The 12,974-nt window shown below is 39.1% G+C and overlaps 1 protein-coding gene across 1 annotated transcript; it reads right to left on the bottom strand.

Annotated features, from left to right (window-relative positions):
- Positions 1-8,089: 8,089 nt before the first annotated feature.
- Tram1l1 (translocation associated membrane protein 1 like 1) lies at positions 8,090-10,164 on the bottom strand. Its single transcript, XM_006997756.4, has one exon. The coding sequence runs from the start codon at positions 9,837-9,839 to the stop codon at positions 8,745-8,747; it is 1,095 nt and encodes a 364-aa protein (XP_006997818.1). The 5' UTR covers positions 9,840-10,164; the 3' UTR covers positions 8,090-8,744.
- Positions 10,165-12,974: the final 2,810 nt, after the last annotated feature.

The raw sequence follows: 12,974 nt of genomic DNA, 5'->3' as shown, positions 1-12,974 counted from the left end.
AAGTTGTCTGAATGCCTCCTCTTCCTCTAGCAGACATATGCCCACTCAAGTTGGTGCCATCTGTCCTTTCCCCTGCCCCTTCCTCTTTGCCACAGGATGCCACAATCAGAGTGAGGGCTATGTCATCTTCACGGGTACCCTCTGCCATCCCATCCAAAAGCACATGACGCTTCTCTTCAGAGCTATTGAAGACTGCTTGATTGGGCTATGTGCTGCTCACATCAGATCTGCTCATGTCACATTATAACCAGAACCTATGTCACACAGAACCGCCAAAAAGCCACAGCAACCTGCACTAACAAATACACTGTGGCAAAGCCACATGGCCTCTTACACAAGCTCATTTGCAAACTCTTGTCCCTGAGACTTCACTTCATAGAACAATGAGGTTTGGCACACAATAAACATCCAAAAAGTATTTAAGGATTAAGCTGAATTTATTCTGCTGGCTGAGGCTCATTTTCATTTTATTGTGAACAAACAATTGCATCATAATTATAATAGATTGAGAAACAATATATAGAATATTAGGTCCTAAGAAGTTATAGTAGGTCAGTCTTTTCACTGTACTTAGTTATTGTCACCATCATTGGAACAGGTTCAAGCGGCATCTGTCAGTTTCATCTAGTGCCTCAACCTGTGGGATATGCACCATGACAGTTACCAGAATGTTCTCTCAAAGGTTCAGGAAGCCTCCCCTTTATTAGTGCCCCCATTGAGGCAACTTTATGCTACCCACATAGGCATAGGTATGAAGTCAACTTTCATGCATTTTTCTCCTTCCTTCCGTTACTCGGCACATTTTTTTTCCCCCAAAATTGTAAGCTTAGTTACTTTTGAATTGTGTGGTTCAGTTGAGAAACTATTTCTTTTCCTTTTTGATTTTTCAAGACAGGGTTTCTCTGTTTAGCCCTGGCTGTCCTAGACCTCGCTCTGTAGACCCGGCTGGCCTCAAACTCAGAGATCTGCCTGCCTCTGCCTCCCAAATGCTGGGATTAAAGGCATGTGCCACCACCACATAGCTACCAGTTTTCAAGGTATTGTCAAAAGGGAAAATCATGGTCTAAGTGTTTCACCTTTGTTATTAAATAAGACTAAACCAGTCAACATCCCAGTTTAAGTAGGGGGGAACTTAAGTGTGCCGACCAATAGCTAAAGAGCTACTGACAGACGATAGCTCCTAGTGAAAGAAGAGTCAGTTTTCCTTAGAGATGTGGTTAAGTACAGGACATTCCAGTTGATGACTTCATACCTATGCATATGTGGGTAGCATAAACTTGCCTCAATGGGGGCACTAAAAAAAGAATATGAAGTTGAGAAGGAAGATGAAAGGAAGGAAGGAAAGGGTTGATTCAGGAATCAGAGGGAAGAGTGAGGGGTGAATATAATCAAAATACATTGCATGCATGCATAAAATTCACAAAGATTAATATATATGTACATATATATATATATATATATATATATATATAAAATACAGAGGGCTGGGGATTTAGCCCAGTGGTAAAGCACTTGCCTAGCAAGCACAAGGCACTGGGTTCGGTCCTCAGCTACAGTAAAACAAAAACAAAACAAAACAAACAGACAAAAAATTCAGTCACCAAATTTTCTTTCTGAAAGTCTTACTGCTGGCTAATATTGTTGACCAAATAAATAAATTAGCCAAAAACATCAGCAAGATTTTTCTTTTTCCTTTTTATTTATACTGTTTCTATTCTTTCCAGTAGTAATTATAATTGGGGTACAAAAGGAGAAATTTCAATGAAAAGTAAAAGCTTGGGGACTTTGGGAAGATGGCTCAGCTGTTAAAGTGCACGTTGAGGAGGGAATATCACATGTGATCGGGCACACACACGCGCACATGCGCACATACACACATACACACACACCACACACGTGCGCGCACGCACGCATGCTCGCGCACACACACGCACACACGCACACATATGCACACTCGCACACACACGCACACACACGTGCGCACACATGCACACACCAGAACACATATAAGAAAACAGAAAAAAGGAAAAATAAACCTACAGTGTGACATAAAAGCTAATGAGTGCCTGTTATCTTTGAAATATTTATGGGAAAACTTTTAAATAGAGACAAAATAAAACTGGTACAAAAAATAAAGCAAAATATTAATGCATTACAAATAGAGATAGATAATTTTTTAATTATTTTATTATTGTCTGTATACATTTTATGCATTCCATGGCACACATATGGAGGGCAGAGGAAGAGTTTTGTGGAGTTGTCTCTCTCCTTCTACCTTGATTTGCATTCTGGGGATTAAATCCAGGTCATTAGGCTTCCAAGGAAAGTGCTCTTACCTGTCGATGGGCTATCTTACCAGCCTATAGAGCACAGCACTTCTGATTATGGTTTCAAGCATCTGGCAGCTACATGGTGCATACAGCAATTGCTGAGTTTCAAGTTAACATCTTCATGATTATCTATGCAACCTCTCATTTCAGCAGTAGTAGATTTACTAAAAGATCAAATATTTCTTAATTATTTTTTCCACTTACTTATTTTGCATGTGTGGATGTTTTGTCTACATATATGTCTGTGCACCATGCACATGGCTATTGCCCATGGAGGTTAGAAGGCAGTGTCAGATGCCCTGGAACTGGAGTTACAGAGAGTTGTGATCCATTATGTGGTTGCTGGGCCTCATATCTGGGTCCTCTGGAAGAGTAGTAAGCACTCTTTACCATTGAGCCAACTTTCCAGCCATTTATTTGGTAGTTTATTTATTTAGTTTATGTGAATGAACTCTTTACCTGTATTTATGTATGTGTAGATGTGTGCCTGATAGCCATGGAGGCAGACTAGATATCCTGGAACTGGAGTAATAGGTGGCTGTCATGTGGGTGCTGGAAACCAAACCCAGGTCCTCTGAAAGACCAGCTAGTGCACTTAGCCATTTAACCTCTTCTCCAACCCCTGTTATAGGTGCTTGAAAGATATTAGTAAGTAAACATAAATACCTTATAAATAAATATCTTACAAAGCAGCATAGATCCCTACTGACAGAACTGAACACATCAAGTTTTATACAGTGTCAGTGTGCAAAACAGAGTATATTTCAATCTCAATTTGAAATGTTGTGACAAAATTCAGAACTTAGTTGTGATTAAAATTTTTGTATGTGTTTGGGGTTTATAATTACTTGAGTTGAACAATTTTCCACTAATGCATATTTGATGGGTAGGAGGTTGAGCTGTTCTAAATAAATGGCCTAGTGGTAGAAAAATATTTATCCGAATTCATGAAATCCTAGAATTATTTTTTAAATTAATATGCTGAAGTCTTAAAATGTTAAACATCTTTAATGTTATGCAAAATGTCACACACTACATTATTGTAATCTAAGAAGACTTCTATGTGTCCATTCATTTCAATGAGGATTTAAGAATTATAGGTCATGGGTTTTGTTTCATATTGCTTAGTTGACTGTATTTTACTCTCTTTTTTGCCACCTTGTGAATGGCAACATGTTGTTCTTAGGATAATTACCCTTCTCTGTTAATGATGCATTCTTGTGATGCATGAATGAATGAATCATGTGTTCATTTACCAATAGACATCCATTCAACCCTATGCAGAAATGTGTTTTTTCAATAACAGAACCTAAGAATCCCACTACAAATCCTTGGCCTAATGTGTTCCTTGCTTAAATGGAACTTATCTTTCATTTTGAAGAAATATAAAACAGTGGGCAAAAGGGAAAAGAATGATCTAAAAATTCTGCTTGAATTTTAACAATAATAAAGTTGACATTAAATCAAGTATAAAACAACATAAAATGACAGTCTAGATACATACACATTTCCAAAATCTGTCTTGCACAGATTTTGCATAGACATTGCATAGATGTCTAAAGACTTATTCCAAATAATTGTAAAATGTTCTTTTCAGAGCTGGCAAGAAGATCAGTCAGTAAATCACTTTTTCCATAAACACAAAGGCCTGAGAGCAGATTCCTAGCAAATAGGTAAAAAGCCAGGTGTGCCAGGATAGTTCAATAATACTAGTCGTGAAGAGGCAGAGATAATGACCACTAGGGACTATGGGTCAGTTCATCTTGACCAATCAATACTGCAAGTTCAATGAAGGACCTTGTCTCAAAATGTGTGTGTGCGTGTGTGCACATGTGAGCACACACACACACACACACACACACACACACACACACACACACACATACTCGAGCACAATAGAAAAATACATCTGATGTCAAACCCTGGTCCACACATGCAGATGCTCACATGAGCACATGGATCTAACACATACAGGCACACATACATATTTACCCATATGCCACAAGAACACACTATACACACATGCAAACATGTACACATTAATCAATCATATACACACAATGCTTTTGTATTACCAGCAATTCATGTTACTTATGAAATTTTTCACTGGATTAATGAAATGCTGCCTCCAGCTGCTGCCATCCTTCCCTTATCACATATCATTTCAATATGAAAATGCACAGATATCATCTAATCTCTCCACCCTAAAATAATTAGAACAAAAAAACAGTGTGACTACACATTCTTCCTGTGTTATGAAAAGGAATCATATTATTTTCCTTTTCAAACATTTCTATGCACTACTTTACAGAGATTTTAACTGAGTACATACTTGTATCATCATAGACCATAGTCTGCTCAGTCTGGCTAACATGGCCAGTCATCCCCATCATTTCAGTGATGCTGACACCACACTATAACCTGTAGACATGTATACTATTCTAAAACAGCTCATTCTAAGGAACTCGAAGTATAATTGGTAAGCAGCTTGTCTTAGGTAGGGTTTTATTGCTGTGAAGAGACATTATGACCACCATGGCAACTTTTTTTATGGGAACTCTTATAAAGGAAAACATTTAATTGGGGCTGGCTTACAGTTCAGAAATCTAGTCCATTATCATCATGGTGCATGGCAGCCTGCAGGCAAACATGATGCTGGAGAGTTCTACATCTGGATCCACAGACAACTGGAATAGACAGTGAACCACTAAACCTGGCTTGAGTTTTGAAGCCTCAAAGCCTGCTCCCAATGACGATTTTCTCCAAGAAGGCCATACCCCCTCCAACAAGGCCACACCTCTAGTAATGCCACTCTGAATTTGTAGGAGGGATATATGACAATCTTTGTACATAATTATGGTAAATCGTCATGTACTATTCTGTTCTACTGTGGAAGGTAGTGCTTTAGAAGAGGTAAATTTGATTGATAAACTGAAATGAAAAAAAATGCTTAAGGAGCTGAGGGTATGAAATTTTTTGTCATCCGGTCTAATGGGGCAAAAACCCACCACCTCCATCTACTCATTAAAAGTTGTCTATTCTACTCAGCTGGCAACTCATATCTTTCCCTCTGTCTCTCCCTTTCTCTCCACAATGCTGAGAGGTGTCTTATCTCCCAACCAGAATGAAGTCTCCAACACAAAGCAAGGATCCAAGTCCCAGCATAATTCACATGCCTCACATGCTTCTCAGGCATACTTCCCCTAAAGAATTTCCTCTAAAACTGCTCTAAGGACTGGAGAGCAGTTGCAGTGGGTAAGCATTTACAGCACAAGTGTGAGAAGCTGAGTTCAAATCCTGAAGCCCCAAGTAAATTCGGATACAACAGCTCATGTCTGCAATCTGAATGCTCCTGAGATGAAAGTTGGAGCCAGGAGCATCTCTAGAAGCCCAAAGGTCAGCAGCAGCAAACAACATAGAGATCCTGTCTCAAACAAGGTAGAAGGTGAGTACTTAGAGTCCTTTGACTTCCTGGCACACTTGAGAACATATGAATGAGCATACACATTCAGCCAACATATACACAAGTGTGTTTAGCAAACAGACAGACAGATGGACAGACAGACAGGCATGCACGCACATGTGCACACAGAGACAAACACACACACACCTATGCCAATACAACATTTCCTGTGTAAAGCACTGGTAAAATTATTTTACTCAATGTAAATTATTTCCAATCCAGTTGTACAAGAAGTGAAAATTGTACTGATTTACAAATTAGAAGGCTATCAGAATATTTTACTCTTAAAAAGGTTTTTAATTATTAATGTAATAATTGTAATCTTCTTGAATGGAGTCCAAAGATAGTTGGCAGTGGCTGTGCATGCTTCTCACACTATAAAACAAAAATGGGAAGACAAATGAAGTGACGTTTTCCAAATGAAGTGACTCTTTCCTCACTGAACTGAAATGGAATTATACTCACCACCAGGAAAAGGTATCACCTAAAGCTTATTTGTCCCTTACAACATGACACATCCTTATTATTTGTTATGGAAAATGTGACAGACTTTTAATTGAATGCTAATAGATTCATATTTTAAACATGAAGTGTTTGGAATCCATCCCAGGACACCTATATCTTATAGTGTTATTTAAGTAATAAAATTAGAGAAACACTGAAGCTAATCCCTCTGAGCAAAACCTTTGGGTTCAATTACCAGATACATCTTAAGACTTTTACGGCCTCTAATGATAACTCTGATATTTCATGTGGTTAACTAATGCCAATGCTGTCCTTAATCATGCCTTGAATCATGCCTTTCTCAAGAATATTTTTAAGAGAGACTTAACAATTCATATCAACCTAATTAAATCTGTAATGTTTCTTTTAAAATTTATTGGCAGACATTTATTTCCTGAACTCACTAAGATATATCTAGAATCCTTTCCCAACGTTTCTTCAAACTGTTATTTATTTCTTCTGGACTTAGAATTTATAAGAAAGTTACTTTTCCTTTTCCACCAGTGACACCAACCACCCCTTGAGTATCCTTTTCAAATGTGGTACCAAAAAGCTGTCCTTTGGGACCTTAGGTTTACTCTTCCTTCTTGACTTGACACTGAAGAAGTCAAACCAGGAATACAGTTAGTGTTTACCATGTTGGAAGTTAATTTAAAGAGTAGAGAGCTAAGAGAATCTCAAGGAAATCAACCCGGATCCTCATCAAATGTATTGCTAAGATCAAGTTAACTCTTAGCATGACCAGTCATATGAAATAAAAGTTGTTCTGTGATCTTATAGTGATTCCATTTAGATTTGCACTGATTGTTTGCAAGTCTAGATGCAAAATTTGTTAGCATGAGTTGGAATGCAAGTAACAGTTTAGATCCTTACAGATAAGGAACATGAGAGACAGTTCTGAGTCATGAGAAAAGTTGAAATTTGGCTTTACAATTGCACAATTGGTTAAACATAGATGGCTTTACAACTCAGAGCATAGACTACCAACACTAAAAGTCAGGCAAATGAGAAAAAAATTAGTGAGGAAAAACCACTTCCCTATCCAGAAAGAAAGAAATCTTTGTTACTTACCTTGGAAAGAAGACAGAGTAGAAAAGATTGTTTTTCTGTCTTTTCTGTCTGTAATCTGCTAGATTTTAGGAACCTCGAATTTTGGAAAAACTGAGTGATTAAAGTACCTAAGAGGAGACTATCACAAGCAGAGAAGAGAGACGTGAGAAGAGACTGCAGAAGTACAGGAAATGCAGGAAACACATAGCGTTAATCCAGCATGTTATCCGACACCATATCCTCGAAAAGACAAAACCACTGACACCGAGGAAAGAAAATCAACACGGGAATTGAGGCCAGATGTAAATATTTACCCCCGCAGACCATTGGTCATATTGGCTTTTGTAAGATACAAACTATATACATATGTACACATATATAATTAACAAAGATTGCCCTATGTTTCCCAATTAAGGATGGAAGTAAAGTTACAATAACAGCACCATTTTAAAATCCTTTCATAAATCTATTTGGTCACCTCATCTTCAAATGAAATTTAATATATGTCAAATATTTCCCAGATATAATAAGCTGCACATATCTATACCTATAAACATATGTTGCTTATATATATATAATGTTATTTTTAATATTATTCACATATTAAATAATATTCTTCTGATACACTGCTTATGATACACTATGAATCAATAAGTACCACATTAAATAAATATTTAAAAAGTATCTTTTCAGTAATATTTAATTTTGCAAATTTTCATGTATAAGTGTTTAAAATAAATAGGAACAAGTTTACCTCTTCAGTAATCCATCATATTTATTAAATATATTTTGATTCAATCGATTTCAGTATCAACACACATGTCATCTACTCATATTTTGATTCTTTAATGGGGGTGTAGCACTAATAACCACTATTCATAAAATTAAACACATGATTATCTTGGTGGTTTGACAAATATTTTCTCTGTTGTAAACTCAAAACAATAAAAAATGCCAACAATTACATAACACTGATGAGTTACACCTTTATCAGATTTTCCACTTTATGCTGTAAGAGAACATTAAGAAAACAACTTTGCTACCAGTCTTGTTAATGCCATACAGAACACCAGAAACAGGAAACTATTATTTATGCACACAATTCTGCAGTCATCACCACAAATCATTTGGAAAATCGCTGAGGTAAGACTCTAAACTAAATATGGTGTTGATCTGTTAATTATCCTGACAGTATTTTGAGGATGAGTGGTTTCCTCTTGTTTTTTTTTTTTTTTCCACTCATAAGGCTCCAAAACCTTAAAAACACATTAGACAATACAATAGCAATATTCAAAGAGCACTGCCCGTTCCGAAGAACAGGAAATCTCTAGCACAGAGACACCACATAGAAAGGAGTGGATTCCCTTGGAGGTAAGAATCAATTAACTTGCAACACATTAAGGAGCTTTCTCTTTCTTCTTTGGTGGAGAATCTATTCTATTCGGATTCTCCACTCCATTTTCTGTGCCTTTTCTCGCCCTGGATCGTCTCCTCCTCCCCGCGGCCTGAAGACTCGCGTCTTCTAACCACCTCTGAAGCCAGACCGTAGTCAAGGTCCACGTTATGTACACCTGGATACTGCAACTCGAAGACAGCACAGCGATTTTAGCTGCCAGCACATTGACATTTCCAGAGAGAGCATTAGCATTCCGAGTCTGGGACCCAGCCAAGTGAAGCCCTACTGTGACCACCGAGACGATCAATGTCACGAGTCTCCCTGATATAAACACGACAGGCCACAGAGACAACCCTTTCTGGTACCGCTCATCCCCGAAGTAAATCAGGCTGCACACATTGGAGAGGAGCTCGACCGCATAGTGCAGCATCAGAAGCAGCAGGCCCAGGTGGTTCAAGTACAAGAGATAGGCCCCTCCAATGTGGAAGAGGTGCAGGCCGATGAAAATGAGCTGGCCCGGGATATCTTGCTTCCTGGCTTTCTGGAAGTAGAGCTCCGGGAAACTATGGAACCAGTAAGCCAGCTGTGAGATGTAGAAAAACTTCATCTGAAATGTCATCATGTTGTGGGGAGGCGCCCTCCACAGTAGAGTGGGGTCTGACAGGCAGTTCTCAGAGGTCAGAATGATCATGCCCCAGATACCAGACACTATGTAGAACACACTCAGCTGCCCGGCCTCGTTCAGTTTGTTTTGTTTGCCTTTGGTGAGCTGCAGTCTCTTGCTGATCTTATCCAGAACATACTCCTGGATGGTGGCGTGGATGATGATGGCCACCAGCATGTAGAAGAACACTGTGGCCAGATCTTTGACCCCATAATGGTACAGGGTCCTGGACCCTGAAGGCAGCTCTTCCGCGGGGACAACGACTCCATGCTGCAGCGTGAGGAACACAATCGACATCTCGGCCGTGCCCTCGAACATTAGCCCCAGCACGAAGAACATGCCCACGCAGGAGACCATGTCCGCGTGGTTCTGCACCATGAACTCGTGGCTCAACACCGGGGGGTTCCTGGCGTTCTTCTTGCGCAGCCCCATGCCGCGGTACTCACCGGTACTCACCGGCCGCCGCCGCTGCTCACTGCGCCGCTCCCAGCGCCTGGCTCCCCATCCCCGCCCGTCCGCCGCCCAGGGTCGCAGCCGCTGCCGACCGATCAATCAAAGGCTGGGGCCGCGTAGGCCGAGCATGCGCACAGGGCCTGCGGAGGCAGGGAAGGAAATCGAGCGCCGCGCCCCTGCCCCGCAGGCCCGGGTGGGAGCGCGGATTTGCCGCGCCGATCGCCGCCGCCCACCCCGCCCGAGCCAGTGGGGCTTCCCAGGAACTGGCCAGGACCAGCCTGGGAAGCCATTGTCCTCACCATCACCATCATCACTGAGCATCACAGGAGCGAGCTCCCTAGTGTTCTCCACTGATCTCTTAGGAATCTCAGAGTCACTTAGGAGCTGGATGCTGTGGGAATCCTCTCTCTCTCTCTCTCTCTCTCTCTCTCTCTCTCTCTCTCTCTCTCTCTCTCTCTCTCTCTCTCTCTCTCTCTCTCTCTCTCTCTCTCTCTCTCCTCCCACCTTTTCACCTTTTCACCTCCCCTCCCCCTCTACCTCTCTGTGACACAAAAACTGAGTCAAGAACTCCTATCATGCCTACCATTAACATCACCTATCTGGAAAATGCCAGTAGCCAAGATTTAAATCTGGGTGGCTTGCGGAGCGCGCCCTTTGTGTCCTTTGAAGCATTGTATTGTGCTGTCTCCTTGTTAAGTCAGTCATACCTGGAAACACTAGACCCACAACAAAGCAGTTTCGAAAATAATTCTCCTATTGGAATGATAATGGCTGTGGAGGTGCTAGCTAATTACTTTCAAAGTCTGCAAGGCAGTGGGAAGCAGAGAACTAACAGGTCTTGGGTAGGTCCTTTGGCTACAAAACAAGAGTTCAATCTAACATATGAATCTCAGGGTTCATTTGTCTGTGCATTGCATTTTTAGTATATGTTCAATTCACTTTAAAAAAAAAAAAAAAGCAACGCTAGTAGCTTTCTCAACAAGTTTCATGTAAGTTTTCAAATATCTCTTCTAATGAAAGTGAATGTTTTTGTCCCCGGAATGTGAGTGTAAAATCTTTACTGATGTGAATGACAGTTGAAAGTATGAAATATGCATTTCAGAAGAAAAAAGGCTACATGATATTTTCAAAATAAAGCAATAATTTCGTTAGAGTGCTCAGCTTTATCATTCTTCATTTCTCTGTATGTCATAGCTAAGTGTAAATGGAACCCTGGTTATGTAGCTTAAAGATTTTGAACTAAATATTCTGACCAATGGAAGGCATCTTGCGTTTCCTAGAGGAGCTAAAGGAAAAGACACACAGTTTTTTATGGGATTTGTTCCTGTATTAAGGAAAATATACACATATGTATTTTTTCACAACGAGAATTCTCTATTTTTCAAGTGATTCTTCATTGGATAACTCACATTTTTATAGAACATCATTCTGGCATTTCTTTGTTTATCCAAGCTCAATTATTGAATTTGATGGTTCCACAGTGAGAACAATTTAAAGTTAAATCACCAAGGAAACAGAAATACACATAAAAAAGCTAGGGTGCAAAGGAATGAAAAGAAATAGAACATCAAACTTGTCCAAATGGTCTGGAGGAATACTCCAAGATAATAGCGATGCTTGCTTGGGATTATGCAAGAAAGAGCCCTGCACTGGTGTCAGACTAATGATAATTTTAAATATAGAATCCTTTGGGCATAATGGCATAGGTAACAAAATTGGCCAGTGTAGCATAAATAATGAACATAAGAACACTTGTGTGACTCCAATTGTACCCTTTTATTACTTTTTGAGATTGTTTTTTTACAAGCATTCTACCCCTAAATGTGCCAACACAATCTATTTTGACCTCAAAATAAAAAACACAGAACATATCAAAATGAATAGAACAGATATTTATGTATTGATATGTTTTTACTGTTGAAGAAAGAAAAGCATTAGTGAGTTAGTTTTAAATTATTTGCAGATGTGAAAAAACTAAAACATCTAGACTGTTCTCACATTCTCTCACTCTCTACTTTCTCAAGAAAAGGCAGATGCTTCAAAATGTAATCTTTCCTTTGGTTAATTAGGAGCTTTGCAAAGATTGACATATGCTACAAGATTCTTAGGTGTTTGCCAGAAGAATCCAGCTCTTCACAAGGTGAAATTCATGTTGTCTAGCATCAGTATAGCAGCCTGAAATGAAGCCTGTGTGAGACATCCTCCAGGATGTGTGCATAAGTCCTCTAGGTATGGTGTTGACATTAGCATGACACAGATGTTTAGATCCTCAAGCATAAACTGTGGAGTAAAGGAAACTGAAACCAGAAATGCCATGGTCCTTCATAATCTAATATTAAAAGTCACATCTACCATTTGAATTATAAAAATGAACACACTGCTACTTGCTAAAATAAGATGGGGCAAAAGGGAAGGTAGACATCCATCACAGACAGTGCCTTTGAATGAGCTGTGCACTAGTTGTAGCTAAATTTTAAAAATCTGCATCCTTTCTGTTGAAAACAAATTTTGTTTCCTCTTGTAAATTAACACTATTCTCTCACAATGAAAGGAATATTCCCATACAAATAAATATGGCACCAGACACAAGCATACTGTCCAGAGCATGTTAACATAATTTAGATGTAGATGCAAATGAGGCTCCTCACATCTGTTTCTTTGTTACACTAACTTTAATTTTGAAGTTTATAAATGAAAGAAATAAGGCTTTTGGTTTTCATACACCTTATGTAAGGATAAAAGGCACCAGACACTTCCATTTAGGGTAAGCAACTGGGGTATATACGGCAGCCAGTGGCCAATAAAAATGTTTAGGTCAGTCTAAGATAACATCTCTAGACCTTGGACTTGAGCCTAGGAAATAGCATTTTATTTCCAAAATAAGTGTCAAATATATAAATTGATTTGTTTTTGTTTGTTTGGTGTTTTAAAAATTAATAGCCAATAGAAATTAAAATGCACTAATGTGTTAATGCAAATCTTTGTCTTTGATATTCAACAGTCACAATATTCACTAGTTGTGGCATATTCATCATGCAATAAGTAGCATTTCAAGAAAATAACATTCAGGATTGATAGCAAAGAAATTGAGGAGACATCTTTTAACTATATTGT

The sequence above is a fragment of the Peromyscus maniculatus genome, chromosome 6 (assembly GCF_049852395.1).
Source record: "Peromyscus maniculatus bairdii isolate BWxNUB_F1_BW_parent chromosome 6, HU_Pman_BW_mat_3.1, whole genome shotgun sequence".
NCBI classification, from domain to species: Eukaryota; Metazoa; Chordata; class Mammalia; order Rodentia; family Cricetidae; genus Peromyscus; species Peromyscus maniculatus.
The sequence above is the reverse complement of the archived record's forward strand: the minus strand, read 5'-3'. Positions and strand labels throughout refer to the sequence as shown.

Excerpts from the sequence above, each read along its gene's own strand:
- Tram1l1 (XM_006997756.4), bottom strand. The coding sequence starts at position 9,839 with ATGGGGCTGCGCAAGAAGAACGCCAGGAACCCCCCGGTGTTGAGCCAC.